Source organism: Oncorhynchus nerka, linkage group LG11 (assembly GCF_034236695.1).
Source record: "Oncorhynchus nerka isolate Pitt River linkage group LG11, Oner_Uvic_2.0, whole genome shotgun sequence".
NCBI classification, from domain to species: domain Eukaryota; kingdom Metazoa; phylum Chordata; class Actinopteri; order Salmoniformes; family Salmonidae; genus Oncorhynchus; species Oncorhynchus nerka.
The window spans coordinates 38,050,435-38,068,160 of NC_088406.1; the positions used below are offsets into that span (position 1 = coordinate 38,050,435).

Consider the following 17,726-nt stretch of genomic DNA (forward strand, 5'->3'; position numbering starts at 1 on the left):
ACAATGGTAATGGATTCAGTCTGAAATGAATTTATGTCTATCCTCCACTAGCACTTATCTGTCATTGGTGATCTAAGACACATAAGCTCACATCAATCATTACGGGCGGCAGGTAGTCTAGCAGGTTAGAGCGTTGGGCCCACAGAGATATAAATTATATTTCTATTTCCCTTGAGCAAGGCTCCAGGGTCGCCGATTATAATGGCAGACCCCGGCCATGACCCCGATCTCTCAAAGGGTGTCTCAGGGAGAGGTTGGATATGCAAAAATCAAATTTCCAATTCACACCTGCGTATTAATAAACTCTTGTGTGAAATAGGACAAATATAAGCACCCACCAAATGATCATTATTAAAAACCAATCAAGCTATCAAAGACATTAAACATAAACAACAACTACACCCACCTAAATGACATCATACCATGAACATTGACTGGGTCAGTTATCTTTCAAATGAAATCATTTGTCTGTCATATGTCAGTGTGTGTGTCAGGGCAGCGTGGCTGTACAGTAACAAATGCAGGTGAATGGTAGAGGTAAAGGAGGTCAGATCTCCCAGGGCATACATACATACGGGTCCTGTAGCCCTCTGCTTTCTCTCACACACAGCAATCATTAGGTTCCTGAGTTATAGTGATGGTTCTGCCCTGGCTCATGTCAGCACCTCCTTTCTGTCTCTATACCTCATTCGCTCTCTATTTCTCCTCCTTGTTCTTCTCTCTCTCTCTCTCATTATCTCTCTCCCTCTTTCTCTCTATCTCGGAGGAGAACTTCCCACTCCAACTAATCAATGGCAAGAGATGTAGGGACCTCAGACAGGATGAAATGTCTACCATGTCAAACGGTGGGAGAGAACTTGGTGCACTGAACCTTTCTTTGCCTGATAAGAGGGGTACTGATATTTTCAACAGAGATCCTGTTAGTATCTTGAACATGAATAACATTTGTACAATGCATGTATTTTCCCATATACTGTATGAGCAACTTAGGTTATGTATACACCTTTACTGGTGTGACAAATACCCCACAATACATACACCAAAGATACGAGAAATAGAGATAATTTCCTCTCTGAAATGGATGTAGAAATGATTGGATGTGGGGCCTTGCAGTGTGTCTATACAAGAGAACCTAACTATTGTGGGTACAAATCATCATTTTACCATAATAAATATTTACAGTTATATACAAAATAAAATATCTGGTCAAATTCATTAAGAGACATATTTATTACATAGAGCTTCATATAAATCACAAGTATGACAATAATGAGATACCGGATATTAGTAATGAACCATGTATATTGTAATATACACAAATGTGTTATTCTCACATGTGCACACCAGGAGGAAGTATGGTTAGGATGTTTATGTGTGGCGGATATGGTGGTTGTGAGGCTGAATAGTTAGACTGGCCTCCATGTTTCTTTGGAGGATGTTCAACTGAGTGCAGGTGGTTCTACTGGGCTGGGCTGTAGGTCTGGAGGAGTGAGCAGAATCGGACCGCAGCTGGGGCCAACCAGATCTAAGAGCAGGAAGGAAACACAACAGAGAAAAAGAGGGAATATTGGACCATTCAGTCATTTGACTACAAAATAATCTCTATTGATTTGATTGTCCTATGATGGATGAGAGGCCAAGGATGGCTAACAGAAACAATGCTATGATGGATGAGAGGCCAAGGATGGCTAACAGAAACAATGCTATGATGGATGAGAGGCCAAGGATGGCTAACAGAAACAATGCTATGATGGATGAGAGGCCAAGGATGGCTAACAGAAACAATGCTATGATGGATGAGAGGCCAAGGATGGCTAACAGAAACAATGCTATGATGGATGATGAGGCCAAGGATGGCTAACAGAAACAATGCTATGATGGATGAGAGGCCAAGGATGGCTAACAGAAACAATGTTATGATGGATGAGAGGCCAAGGATGGCTAACAGAAACAATGCTATGATGGATGAGAGGCCAAGGATGGCTAACAGAAACAATGTTATGATGGATGAGAGGCCAAGGATGGCTAACAGAAACAATGTTATGATGGATGAGAGGCCAAGGATGGCTAACAGAAACAATGCTATGATGGATGAGAGGCCAAGGATGGCTAACAGAAACAATGCTATGATGGATGAGAGGCCAAGGATGGCTAACAGAAACAATGCTATGGTGTAAGAGGTGAGGACAGATAAATAAAAGCATCATGTGGTTTGAACAACCTGCCTGTAAAACAGGAGACACCCAAAAGATACTATTAAGAACCTACTGGGAAAAAACTAAAGTTAATTCTCATCGTTCAATTTATGATGACCTTTTTCTGACTTTAGCTAGCTTGAATAGAGCATAAAAAGACAGATGTAGCAGTAGTCGTTAATTTATGCGAACTTTCCACATAAAATGCAGTCTATCTCTGTTATAAAAAAGCCAAGTTTAAGCCCCATGCAAAGCACAGTATCCCCACTCTAGAGCTGCGGAGGTATGGCAGTGTATCAACATATGTGTCCGAAATGGAACCCTATTCCCTTTATAGTGCACTACCTTTCAAAAGTCAAAAGCCATTTGGGATGCAGCCTATCTGTGAGAACCTGACTGGGGGCCTAGGGTTCCATCTGGAACTCATTGGTGATGAGATCTGGCTGTGCCGGTGCCTCTCTCCCCTGCCTCTCTCCAGTCCACACTGCCCTTTCTTTACCTTACCGCTGTCATCCCATAATCCCGTCTGAGAGCCGCCTGGGGTTGCGTCCCAAATGGCACAAATTTCCTATATAGTGCCCTAATTTTGACCAGAGCCAATGGGCCCTGGTCAGGGGTAGGGTACCTCATAGGGACTAGGGTGCTATTTGGAACACGGACCCGGGCTGGGCGGTACCCACTCTGATGACTCTGACCCACTCCGATGGGCTTAACTGGGCTGCCTTGTAAAAAAAAAACAGGCCCTCTTTGACTCCTTCTCTCCTTCAGTCCAGCCGAGGCACTCTGAAAACACGCTTTAAATAGTGGAGGGGGGATTTAATATCAAGACCATTACGGCCTTTCTGGAGCCCTGTAAATAGTCAATTAGTGGACGATTCTGATTTGATCCACATGCGGAGAGATCCGCTGTGGGGGAGGAGGGGAGGGAGGGAGAGAGGAGAGAATCTAGCTACCCATCTTGAGGTCAACCTAATACGCAATGCCAGGCTGCTGCACGGACTGAAAAGGTTTCTGGGAGATGTTTCCCCACCAGCTGCCACAGGAAGTGCAGCAGAGGGAGCAGAGAGAACCCTGGGAACTCTGAATTCTTCCTTCTGAAGGCTATGTGTAAGTGTGTTAGGAGTGAATGTATGCGTGTGTGTGTGTGCTTATGGGGGGGCTGCGGCGGGTTCAACTCTCTGGTGGGACACAACTGTGGCGGTGTCCCTTGATCAAAGGTAGGGCCGACATCTGGTGGGCTCCACTAAAGCCCTCTGTATAAAACTGGGCTCCCACTTTAATAAGTGGCTTTGGATAAAAGCATCAGTAAAAAAATTAATAATTATATTGTGAGAGCTTCCTGGATTAAGCCGTTAGGGGGGATGGATTAAGTGTTTTATCCAGCAGATTAAGTTAGAGTTCTACGAGCCTTGTTGAGATCGCGGAGTCGTCGCTGTGCAACGTGAGTAGAATGATGGTGATGGCAGTGGAACACAGAACAAACAAGCTCTAGAACTTTGAAGAACTCTTAAGATCGAAACCCTCTGCTTTAGCATTACGTCTCAGCCTAATTGGCCCTGAAACCAATCAATGCATAGCACTTATAACGTGGTAGAAGCGGGTTGCCATCCAAATCCATAGTTACCTCAGCTCAGTGAAATATGCACATGTTATTGGAGGGAGCAAACAGAACAGAACAGGATCTCATTATGGACTGTTGTGGTGGAGGGAGGCTCTAAACTGCTTTGATGATGCAGATGCATGGTCTGAAAATTACCTCATCTTTCTCTGCATAGCTCTGATTAAAGCCAGTGTTTATCGAAGTGAATGTATTGTGTGTGTGTTGGAATATGTGTGTGATGATGCTCGAGTATACACTGTGTGGGTGAGACATTCATTTTCAGAAGTTTGCGTGTCCAGCATTCTTCTCCTCCTCCCTCCTCCAATTGCTGCCAAGGCTGATTCTCCTTAGCCAATCAGCACCTCTCTTATTGTCTCCCGACCCTCTCCTCCCTCCTCCTCCTCTCTCCCTGCTCCATCTTTGCTCCAGCCAAGAAAACAACAGTGTCCCTTAGCCTGAGCAGTGGGCACAAGGAACACAACAAACATGTCCAATGACAGTGTCCATGTCTATAGTTCTCTCTCTCACACACACGCACATACAAAACTAGGGGAGGGAATTGCCAGGGACCTCACGATATGAAATGATCCCTATACTTAGGTGCCGATACGATATGTATTGCGATTCTCACGATTCTATATGTGTTGTGATTCGATTGCAAATTAATTATGATTTGATGTTCCAAACATAGTGCTCACTATATGTCTGCTGCAGAGAGAAGAGAGAACATGAGAATGAGGTTTTGGACAGTCAAGGAAATAAAAGTGCAGATATCCTGTTGGCTCACTATTTAAAAAATATTTTACAAAGCAATATATCAAATATCAATATAATATCGTCCCAAAATAATATTGTGATATGCAACTGTATCGATTTTTGCCCCCATCACCACACAAAACAAGAATAATTCCCATAACAAAACATACACAAGTAGGCCCAATTTGAGGCCCTCAGGAGTGTCACATAGGTTGTTCCTAATTGGTGCAGAAGAGGTTAAAAGTAACAAAACAATGATGACTAGAATAGAGCTGAAAAATAGAATGTTTTATAATCCAATGACTGTATATATGAATGGACAAAGCCATCGATCACGTGACACCACTCCTATGTGAAGACTCAATAGCTCACTGAAGCCAAATTTTGTCAGTTAAGATGGTGTCTCATGGACAGGGCTGGATTAATGCAGGGGTTACTGGGGCTGAAGCCCCTGGGCCCATGCCTGTGGGGGGCCCAAGAGGCAGCAAGAAATGTAAAGAAAAAAATAATTTAAAAAAGTGGGTGGAACAGAGCAAACGGAAGGGCATCAAACAGAGCCATTACCACGAGCCCGTCCTCCCTAATTAAGGTGCCATTAACCTCCTGTGCTGCCACTGCTAAACATCAGATGGGGGGAGGAGAGGAGGTAGGGGGCCCTCGTGGGCCCTGTCTTGATTGGGCAACTGATTAATATATTTATTAAATAAACTGCATAATAAATACATGTGACTGGTCAATTGTGTGAGTCAGGGGCCCAAGCCCATAGGGGTCCCAAATGTATTATAATAACTTTATTATTATACTTTTTTATCCAACCAAAGAAGCCTACTATCAATGTTCAAATACACCCGAGAGCATCATTTAGCCACAGAAAATCTAGTTTATAAAAAATCTGCCAAAATGAAAGAAATATAAAGTGTCTTAAAAGGGTCAGCTTCAACGCGCTTTGGCATAGATTCTACAAATAGACCTCAACCATGCCAGGAAAATGCACCCTACACCATAACATATACTTTGTATCCCTTGTTTACTGAAGTGTTTCATTTATTTTGGCAGTTACCGGTATGCCTACAGTCAGGTAGGCCACAGTTTGGGCAGCATGCCAAATATAGGATACAGCTTGTTGCATTGTAGCCATAGACACATAATCCACAGAAGGGTTTTGAAACCTTTTTCCTGGCAATTTGACTGTTAAACTCATGGGTCCTCTAGCAATGGATGCTGGTCCTGGCATTAATGGGAACTGCCATATATGGATTCTATTCTATGGTTGGTTGCCAGTTTGTCAGTTTGTCTTTTGCAGATTTCAAAATGCAATCAAAGGAAAAACTTACAGTTTGGAAAGCATATGCCTACTGCTGAAAAGAGAAGACTAATCTGTTTGTAGAACCAATCGAAACATGATTTCCTAATCCGGTCCTGCTCATGGAGAAGTAGCAGTTTGTGCTACTCCAGGAAGTGATGTTGCAGGCTAGCTCAGGGCTGCCCCCTCTGAGTATCTCAAATTGAAGGCCGACCGGGGTACTGCAGGCTGCCATTAACAACTAAATGATCCTTATAATTTCTTCTGTGTGCGATTTTAAAATAAATCGGTTGTTGGACATACTTCTGGTGTATCAGAAGCAATTATTGGTAACATGATTGATAAGCAAACTAGGTGCCATATATTCAATGTATGCCAATAACATTTGCTTTAGTTTCACAGTGACACACAAAGCCCATTTGTGTTCTAAGCCACGCTAGACAAGCATATAAACACGGAGGTCACTCTCGTCACTGATGACAGAGGTCTGGTAAGGCCAGGGCCAGCCACCTTACCCCGCCCTGCCTCTCCACTATCCACAACCTACAACTAGCCACCCGCATCACCCCCCATACCTCCTACTGTCGACCAGCCCCCACCAGCTAAGCCCATTGCCACCTCTAGCCAGAGCCTATGTGATGTCTGGCTGGCCAAGGCAAGCACCAGGGCTCCAACCATCCTCCCACCTCCTTTCCCCCTCCTTCGCATCCACCTTTCCCTTCTTCAGGTTCAATGTAGTTTGGTGACAGGATTTCCATTATGTGCTCCGCTATGTGTGTAAGTCGCTGGGAGCCAATGAGGAAATTCCTCCCGACAGACTCCCTAGTAGTCTGCAGCTGAGTCCCAAATGGCAGAAAGGGCTGATAGGGCTCTGGTCAAAAGTAGTGCACTATATAGGGAATAGGGTGCCCTTTGGGACAAAGCCTGTGGAACAATACAGCCACCAACACCACCCCTTTAAAGGGATTATACTTCTCTGGTTTCACTGTGGGTCTCTGTTGATGCTGACCCGCGAGCAGGGAGACAGATCCATCTCAAATACTGCCAGGTTTCTGTTTATCTAATTCAGAGACAAATGAACTGCACCAGCTGACAGAGAGACACTGGAGGGAGAAGAAGGCTGGTTCGGTTCAAAATGGCCAACTCCTCTCCTGTCCTGCTGCTGTGTTGTGATGAGGTGTGACATCAGATCCCATACAGATGGGCTGTTAGATATGGGGAGGAAGAAAACAATGACAACCTTGCACAGTGAGACAATGAGCTGAGCAGCCTGGACAGCCACACTTGGAGTGCCTATCCCCTCTACTGGTCAGGGGGCGTAACTGAACGATCACAGTAGTTTCCATCCTCTGACATTCTCCAAGGTGGGAAACATGCTTTTCTCTTTAAAATGACTCTAAAACTGTTGATAAAGACTGGAGTTCAGGACATCTTTGAGAAAAACATGCCATGTGCAGGCGGTAATAGACAATGCCAGAGAGCAGCTGACTACCCAGAAAACTGGGAACTTTCCCAGAACATTAGCCAACATTCCGTTTTATCTAACATCAGGATAACATCCCCAAAACATTCAGAGATTGTTTTTGATAACGAAATATATGCAGTACCAGTCAAAAGTTTGGACAAACCTACTCATTCAAGGGATTTTCTTTATTTTGACTATTTTCTACATTGTAGAATAATAGTGAAAGACATCAAAACTATGAAATAACACATATGGAATCATGTAGTAACCAAAAAAAGTGTTTTATATTTGAGATTCTTCATAGTAGCCACCCTTTGGCTTGAGGACAGCTTTGCACACTCTTGGCATTCTCTCAACCAGCTTCATGAGGTAGTCACCTGGAACGCATTTCAATGAACAGGAATGCCTTGTTAAAAGTTAATTTGGTGGATTTTTTTCCTTCTTAATGCATTTTAGCCAATCAATTGTGTTGTGACAAGGTAGGGTTGGGTATACAGAAGATAGCCCTATTTGGTAAAAGACCAAGTCCATATTATGGCAAGAACAGTTCAAATAAGCAAAGAGAAACGACAGTCCATCATTATTTTAAGACATGAAGGTATGTATGTATACATACACTACCGTTCAAAAGTTTGGGGTCTCTTAGAAATGTCCTTGTTTTCCATGAAAACATACATGAAATGAGTTGCAAAATGAATAGGAAATATAGTCAAGGTTATAAACAATATTTTTTTATTTAAATAATAATTGTGTCCTTCAAACTTTCCTTTCGTCAAAGAATCCTACATTGCAGCAATAACAGCCCTGCAGACCTTTTGGCATTCTAGTTGTCAATTTGTTGAGGTAATCTGAAGAGATTTAACCCCATGCTTTCTGAAGCACCTCCCATAAATTGGATTGGCTTGATGGGCACTTCAAGCTGCTCCCACAACAGCTCAATAGGGTTGAGATCCGGTGACTGTGCTGACCACTCCATTATAGACAGAATACCAGCTGACTGCTTCTTCCATAAATAGTTTTTGCAAAGTTTGGAGCTGTGCTTTGGGTCATTGTCCTGTTGTAGGAGGAAATTGGCTCCAATTAAGTGCTGTCCACGGGGTAAGGTATGGCATGGCGTTGCAAAATGGATTGATAGCCTTCCTTCTTCAAGATACCTTTTACCCTGTACAAATCTCTCACTTTACCACCACCAAAGCATCCCCAGACCACATTGCCTCCACCATGCTTGACAGATGGTGTCAAGCTCCTCCAGCATCTTTTCATTTTGTCTGCATCTCACAAATGTTCTTCTTTGTGATCTGAACACCTCAAACTTAGATTAGTCTGTCCAAAACTTTTTTCCAATCTTCCTCTGTCCAGTGTCTGTGGTCTTTTGTCCATCTTAATCTTTTCTTTTTATTGGCCAGTCTGAGATATGGATTTTTCTTTGCAACTCTGCCTAGAAGGCCAGCATCCCGGAGTCGCCTCTTCACTGTGGACGTTGAGACTGGTGTTTTGCGGGTACTATTTAACGAAGCTGCCAGTTGAGGACTTGTCTGTTTCTCAAACTAGACACTATAATGTACTTGTCCTCTTGCTCAGTTGTGCACCAGGGCCTCCCACTCCTCTTTCTATTCTGGTTAGGGCCAGTTTGCGCTGTTCTGTGAAGGGTGGTGTAAACAGCATTGTACGAGATCTTCAGTTTCTTGGCAATTTCTCGCATGGAATGGCCTTCATTTCTCAGGACAAGAATGAGTTTCAGAACAAAGGTCTTTGTTTTTGAGCCTGTAATCGAACCCACAAATGCTGATGCTCCAGATACTCAACTAGTCTAAAGAAGGCACCACAGTTTACAGATGTGCTAACATAATTGCAAAAGGGTTTTCTAATGATCAATTAGCCATTTAAAATTATAAACTTGGATTAGTTAACACAACGTGCAATTGGAACTGATAATGGGCCTATGTACGCCTATGTAGATATTCCATAAAAAAATCAGCCGTTTCCAGCTACAATAGTCATTTACAACATTAACAATATCTACACTGTATTTTTAATGCTATATACAATTTAATGTTATTTTAAATGGACAAAAAATGTTATTTTCTTTAAAAATCAAGGACATTTCTAAGTGACCCCAACCTTTTGAACAGTAGTATATGTGTATATGTATGAATGTTTAAATATACAAATATAAACTCAGCAAAAAAAGAAACGTCCTCTCATTGTCAACTGCATTTATTTTCAGCAAACTTAACATGTGTAAATATGAGTATGAACATAAGATTCAACAACTGAGATATAAACTGAACAAGTTCCTGTCACGACTTCCTCCCGAACAAGGCTCCTCTCCTTGTTCGGGAGGCGTTCGGCGATCGACGTCACCGGCTTTCTAGCCATCGCCGCTCCATTTTTCATATGTCCATTTGTTTTGTCTTGTTCCATACACATCTGGTTTTCATTCCCCAATCAATCTACACGTATTTAGTCCTCTGTTCCCCATCATGTCTTTGTGTGTAATTGTTAATTGTTAACGGTGTATGTTCACGCGCAATACTTTTATAGTTTATGTTCCGTGTTTTTGGGCACTTATGTCATGTATTTTGTGCCTATTGTTGAACGGAATAAAAGTGTGCCTGTTTACTCTATTCTGCTCTCCTGCACCTGACTTCACCTCCCTTACACAGCCTTAACAGTTTCACAGACATGTGACTAACTGAAATGGAATAATGTGTCCCTGGGGGGGGTTAAAAGTAACAGTCAGTATCTGGTGTGGCCACCAGCTGCATTAAGTACTGCAGTGCATCTCCTCCTCATGGACTGCACCAGATTTGCCAGTTATTGCTGTGAGATGTTACCCCAATCTTCCACCAAGGCACCTGCAAGTTCCCGGACATTTCTGGGGGGGAATGGCCCTAGCCTTCACCCTCCGATCCAACAGGTCCCAGACATGTTCAATGGGATTGAGATTCGGGCTCTTCGTTGCATGGTAGAAAACTGACATTCCTGTTTTGCAGGAAATCATGCACAGAACGAGCAGTATGGCTGGTTACATTGTCATGCTGGAAGGTCATGTCAGGATGAGCCTGCAGGAAGGGTACCACATGAGGGAGGAGGATGTCTTCCCGGGAACGCACAGCGTTGAGATTGCCTGCAATGACAACAAGCTCAGTCCGATGATGCTGTGACTGTAATGAGTGCGTACTGGCGGCAGAGAAGTCAGGCTCAGGAGAGCAAAGACTGGGTTACAACGACGCAGTTTAATAATAAAATCACTGTGAACAAAAACAATATATACAATGGGACAAAACCCCGTAGCACACCAGACATAACGTGCACAAACACTTACAAAAAACAATTCCTGGACACGGACATGGTGGAAACAGAGGGTTAAATACACAACATGTAATTATGGAATTGAAACCAGGTGTGTGGGAAGACAAGACAAAACAAATGGAAAATGAAAGGTGGATCGGCAATAGCTAGAAGAACGGCGACTTCGACCAACGAACGCCGCCCGAAGAAGGAGAGGGACCGACTTCGGCGGAAGTCGTGACAGTGACACACCGCCCCAGACCATGATGGACCCTCCACCTCCAAATCAATCCCACTTCAGAGTACAGGCCTCGGTGTAACGCTCATTCCTTCGATGATAAACGCGAATCCATCATCCCTGGGGAGACAAAACCGTGACTAGTCAGTGAAGAGCGCTTTTTGCCAGGAAAAATGTCAAGAACTTTGAACATTTCTTCAAGTGCAGTCGCAATAACCATCAAGTGATATGATGAAACTGGCTCTCATGAGGACCGCCATAGGAAAGGAAGACCCAGAGTTACTTCTGCTGCAGAGGATAAGTTCATTAGAGTTACCAGCCTCAGAAATTGCAGCCCAAATAAATGCTTCACAGAGTTCAAGTAACAGACACATCTCGACCTTAACTTTTAAGAGGAGACTGCATGAATCAGGCCTTCATGGTCGAATTGCTGCAAAGAAACCATTACTAAAGGACACCAATTATAAGAAGAGACTTGCTTGGGCCAAGAAACACAAGCAATGGACATCAGACCGGTGGAAATCTGTCCTTTGGTCTGATGAGTTCAAACTTGAGATTTTTGTTTCCAACCGCCGTGTCTTTGTGAGACACAGAGTAGGTGAACGGATGATCTCCGCATGAGTGGTTCTTAATGTGAAGCATGAATGAGGAGGTGTGATGGTGCTTTGCTGGTGACACTGTCAATTCAAAGCATGCTTAACCAGCATGGCAAACACAGCATTCTTGAACGATCCCATCAGGTTTGCACTTGGTGGGACTATCCTTTGTTTTTCAACAGGGCAATGACCCAACATACCTCAAGGGCTATTTGACCAAGAAAGAGAGTGATGGAGTGCTGCATCAGATGACCTGGCCTACACAATCACCTGACCTCAACCCATTTGAGATGGTTTGGGATGAGTTGGACCGCAGAGTGAAGAAAAATTAGCCAACAAGTGCTCAGCATATGGGGGAACTCCTTCAAGACTGTTAGAAAAGAAGTCCAGGTGTAGCTGTTTGAGATAATGCCAAGAGTGTGCAAGACTGTCATCAAGGCAAAGGGTGGCCACTTTGAATAATATAAAATGTATTTTGATTTGTTTAACACTTTTTGGGTTTTTACATGATACCACATACAGTTGAAGTCGGAAGTTTACATACACCTTAGCCAAATACATTTAAACTCAGTTTTTCACCATTCCTGACATTTAATCCTTGTAAAAAATCCATATCTTAGGTCAGTTAGGATCACCACTTTATTTTAAGAATGTGAAATGTCAGAATAATAGTAGAGAGAATGATCTATTTCAGCTTTTAATTCTTTCATCACATTCCCAGTGGGTCAGAAGTTTACATACACTCAATAAGTATTTGGTAGCATTGCCCTGAAATTATTTAACTTGAGTCAAATGTTTCGGGTAGCCTTCCACAAGCTTCCCACAATAAATTGGGCGAATTTTGGCCCATTCCCCCTGACAGCGCTGGTGGAACTGAGTCAGGTCTGTAAGGCCTCTTTGCTCGCACACGCTTTTTCAGTTCTGCACACACATTTCCTTTAGGATTGAGGTCAGGGCTTTGTGATGGCCACTCCAATAACTTGACTTTGTTGTCCTTAAGCCATTTTGCCACAACTTTGGAAGTATGCTTGGGGTCATTGTCCATTTGGAAGACCCATTTGCGACCAAGCTTTAACTTCCTGACTGATGTCTTGAGATGTTCCTGCAATATATCCACATAATTGTCCATCTTCATGATGTCATCTATTTTGTGAAGTGCACCAGTCTCTCCCCGTGCTTCATGGTTGGGATGGTGTTCTTCGGCTTGCAAGCCTCTCCCTTTCCTCCAAACATAATGATGGTCATTATGGCCAAACAGTTCTATTTTTCTTTCATCAGACCAGAGGACATTTCTCCAAAAAGTATGATCTTTGTCCCCATGTGCAGCTGCAAACAGTAGTCTGGCTCTTTTAAGGCGGTTTTGGAGCAGTGGCTTCATCCTTGCTGAGCGGCCTTTCAGGTTATGTCGATATAGGACTCGTTTAACTGAGGATATACAGTGTGGAGATCAAGTATTTGATACACTGCTGATTTTGCAGGTTTTCCTACTTACAAAGCATGTAGAGGTCTGTCATTTTGTATCATAGGTACACTTCAAATGTGAGAGATGGAATCAAAAAAAAGCTATGAAAATCACCTTGTATGATTTTTAAGTAATTATTTAGCATTTTATTGCATGACATAAGTATTTGATCACCTACCAACCAGTAAGAATTCTGGCTCTCACAGACCTGTTAGTTTTTCTTTAAGAAACCCTCCTGTTCTCCACTCATTACCTGTATTAACTGCACCTGTTTGAACTTGTTACCTGTATAAAATGCACCTGTCCACACACTCAATCAAACAGACTCCAACCTCTCCACAATGGCCAAGACCAGAGAGTTGTGTAAGGACATCAGGGATAAAATTGTAGACCTGCACAGGGCTGGGATGGGCTACAGGACAATAGGCAAGCAGCTTGGTGAGAAGGCAACAACTGTTGGCACAATTATTAGAAAATGGAAGAAGTTCAAGATGACGGTCAATCACCCTCGGTCTGGGGCTCCATGCAAGATCTCACCTCGTGGGGCATCAATGATCATGAGGAAGGTGAGGGATCAGCTCAGAACTACACGGAAGGAAGAAGAAGGATGAGTACAACCCCAAGAACACCATCCCAACCGTGAAGCATAGAGGTGTAAACATCATTCTTTGGGGATGCTTTTCTGAAAAGGGGTCAGGACTACTGTACCGTATTGAGGGGAGGATGGATGGGGCAATGTATCGTGAGATCTTGGCCAACAACCTCCTTCCCTCAGTAAGAGCATTGAAGATGGGTCGTGGCTGGGTCTTCCAGCATGACAACGACCCGAAACACACAGCCAGGGCAACTAAGGAGTGGCTCCGTAAGAAGCATCTCAAGGTCCTGGAGTGGCCTAGCCAGTCTCCAGACCTGAACCCAATAGAAAATCTTTGGAGGGAGCTGAAAGTCCATATTGTCCAGTGACAGCTCCGAAACCTGAAGGATCTGGAGAAGGTCTGTATGGAGGAGTGGGACGAAATCCCTGCTGCAGTGTGTGCAAACCTGGTCAAGAACTACAGGAAACGTATGATCTCTGTAATTGCAAACAAAGGTTTCTGTACCAAATATTAAGTTCTGCTTATCTGATGTATCAAATACTTAAGTCATGCAATAAAATGCAACTTAATTACTGAAAAATCATACAATGTGATTTTCTCTCACAGTTGAAGTGTACCTATGATAAAAATTACAGACCTCTACATGCTTTGTAAGTAGGAAAACCTGCAAAATCGGCAGTGTATCAAATACTTGTTCTCCCCACTGTAGATACTTTTGTACCTGTTTCCTCCAGCATCTTCACAGGGTCCTTGCTGTTGTTCTGGGATTGATTTGCACTTTTCGCACCAAAGTACATTCATCTTTAGGAGACAGAATGCATCTCCTTCCTGAGCGGTATGACGGCTGAGTGGTCCCACGGTGTTAATACTTGCATATGATTGTTTGTACAGATGAACGTGGTACCTTCAGGAGTTTGGATGAACCAGACAAGGATGAACCAGACTTGTGGAGGTCTACAATTATTTTCCGAGGTCTTGGCTGATTTATTTAGATTTTCCCATTATGTCAGGCAAAGAGGCAATGAGATTGAAGGTAGGCCTTGAAATACATCCACAGATACACCTCCAATTGACTCAAATGATGTCAATTAGACTATCAGAAGCTTCTAAAGCCATGACATAATTTTCTGGAATTTTCCAAGCTGTTTAAAGGCACAGCCACCTTAGTTCATGTAAATGTCTGACCCACTGGAATTGTGATACAGTGAATTATAAGTGAAATAATCTGTCTGTAAACAATTGTTGGAAAAATGACTTGTGTCATGCACAAAGTAGATGCTCTAACAGACTTGCCAAAACTATAGTTTGTTAACAAGAAATTTGTGGAGTGGTTGAAAAACGAGTTTTAATGACTCCAAGCTAAGTGTATGTAAATTTACGACTTCGACTGTACGTGACCCGATTCAGGAAACTAGGCGTATGTCGCAAGTCATGACTTCACAGGAGAGCTGTTTGAATGTCATTTTTTTAAATCAAAATGTTTTTTGACAAAATGCCTTCTTGAACATGTGAACTTTCATGTGCCTTAATAACAATCTTGTATGCCATCTGTAAATATGAATAAAATTGTTAAATGACGAGCCTTTGTTGATTAAGCCACAGAAAAATGTAGCAATCTTCCCACCAGCCATGATTGCCTGAGATAATGAGTGGGCTGGACATGCCGAGAGAGGAGTTCGGATTGGTCTGCCATAGAATTTTGTCAGTCTGTGTTGGTAATCCTGTCGAACTCGTATTGTGTAGTGGAGCTGCATAAGTGTGGCTCTCCACTTTCTGGAGGATCAAGTTTTGAAATCAGTGGAATTAGAATATGATAGCTAAAGAGCTGGAGGAAACCCCTTTCTCAAGATTGCATCTTCAAACTAAGGGAAACTGTGGTATGGCATTCCTGACAGGGAGATGCGTCCATGCACAATGATGTATACATTAAGATAGTCTAGCGATAGCTAGCTACATTTTCAGATATTACACGTTTTCTAATTTTGACCGAAAGCTGTTTAATTTCAAGCTAAAGTGTACTGTTAGCTAGCTAACGTTATCTGGCTGGCTCCCTATCTGATGTTATCATTCATTTCCCAGAGCCGTTTTCTGTTCTAGTTAGCTAACATTGAACATGGTTGGTTAGATCCAGCACTGTGGCATTGTTTGCATTGTTCATGGTTGTTTAACTAGCTAAAGTTAGCTGGCTGGCTCGTTCGCTAACGTTATGTGACGTGTGTGAACATACATAATTTGTTTACCTAGCTAGGTACATTGTTTAACTAGCTAGCTATATGTCTTAAGCTGAAGTGTACTGTTAGATAGCTAGTAAGCTGGTTGGCTCCCTAGCTGACGTTATTAGTCATTTCGCAGAGCCGTGTGCTGTTCTAATTAGAGCCTAATATTATCTAGCTAACATTGAATATGGTTGTAATAAAACTGTTGCCAGCAGAGCTGGTTAGGCTGCTTTCATGCTATCCAGAGGTCAACAAATCATCGGCCAGAGGGTCAAGTGTGCGCTTCGAGAGCGAAACGAGATGGGTGAGGGTGTGAACGATGCTGAATGGGTGTAGACAAAGAAGAGCTCTTCACTAGATAGCAAAAGTGAGTTTACAAGTTGATTGACTTTCAAAGCAGAATTACTTTCCCATTGTTCCTCAAATGCAGTGTATGATATACCATTTTGTAGCTCTGAGTCTCTAGTTTTATATAATGTAAAAAACACAATTTCAAATTTTGCTACATAAGACGGAATCCAGGTGGTGAGTCACATATGTTATTTCATAGTTTTGATGTATTCACTATTCTACAACGTAGAAAATAGTAAAAGTAAAGATAAACCCTTGAATGAGTAGCTGTGTACAAACTTTCAACTGATAGTGTATATATTTAAAAAAAATATATATATATATACTTGGAATGTTACCCTAACATTCACTAAAATGTTGTGCACAACATCTGTAACAACCACTGGGAACCTTTAAAGATTAAATGAGTTTGAGGTACAGTCATGGCCAAAAGAATGACACAAATATACATTTTCACAAAGTCTGCTGCCTCAGGTTGTATGATGGCAATTTGCATATACTCCAGAATGTTATGAAGAGTGATCAAATGAATTGCAATGAATTGCAAAGTCCCTCTTTGCCATGCAAATGGACTGAATCCACAAAAAAACATTTCCACTGCATTTCAGCCCTGCTGTGTCATGTCAGTGATTATTTCGTTAACACAGGTGTGAGTGTTGACGAGGACAAGGCTGGAGATCACTCTGTCATGCTGATTGAGTTTGAATAACAGACTGGAAGCTTCAAAAGGAGGGTGGTGCTTGGAATCATTGTTCTTCCTCTGTCAACCATGGTTACCTGCAAGGAAACGTGCCGTCATCATTGCTTTGCACAAAAAGAGCTTCACAGGCAAGGATATTGATGCCAGTAAGATTGCACCTAAAAGGAGAGCGGTTCAATTGTTGTGAAGAAGGCTTCAGGGCGCACAAGAAAGTCCAGCAAGCACCTGGACCGTCTCCTAATGTTGATTCAGCTGCAGGATCGGGGCACCACCAGTACAGAGCTTGCTCAGGAATGGCAGCAGGCAGGTGTGAGTGCATCTGCACCCACAGTGAGGCAAAGACTTTTGGAGGATGGCCTGGTGTCAAGAAGGGCAGCAAAGAAGACACTTCTCTCCAGGAAAAACATCAGGGACAGACTGATATTCTGCAAAAGGCACAGTGATAGGACTGCTGAGGACTGGGGTAAAGTCATTTTCTCTGATGAATCCCCTTTCCGATTGTTTGGGGCATCCGGAAAAAAGCTTGTCTGAAGAAGACAACGTGAGCGCTACCATCAGTCCTGTGTCATGCCAACAGTAAAGCATCATGAGACCATTCATGTGTGGGGTTTCTTCTCAGCCAAGGGAGTGGGCTCACTCACAATTTTGCATAAGAACACAGCCATGAATAAAGAATGGTACCAACACATCCTCCGACAGCAACCTCTACCAACCATCCAGGAACAGTTTGGTGACGAACAATGCCTTTTCCAGCATGATGGAGCACCTTGCCATAAGGCAAAAGTGATAACTAAGTGGCTCGGGGAACAAAACATCGATATTTTGGGTCCATGGCAAGGAAACTCCCCAGAGCTTAATCCCATTGAGAACTTGTGGGAAATCCTCAAGAGGCTGGTGGACAAACAAAAACGCACAAATTCTGACAAAATCCAAGCATTGATTATGCAAGAATGG

At 42.8% G+C, this 17,726-nt stretch overlaps 1 protein-coding gene across 1 annotated transcript in view; it reads right to left on the minus strand.

Moving 5' to 3' along the window:
- Positions 1–1,302: 1,302 nt before the first annotated feature.
- Positions 1,303–17,726, minus strand: part of LOC115136832 (BRCA1 interacting helicase 1) — a 111,270-nt gene continuing 94,846 nt past the window's right edge. The window contains exon 21 of the mRNA XM_029672659.2: positions 1,303–1,525. Coding sequence (XP_029528519.1) covers positions 1,440–1,525 — 86 coding nt within the window. The 3' untranslated portion in view covers positions 1,303–1,439. The remainder of the gene's footprint in view (positions 1,526–17,726) is intronic.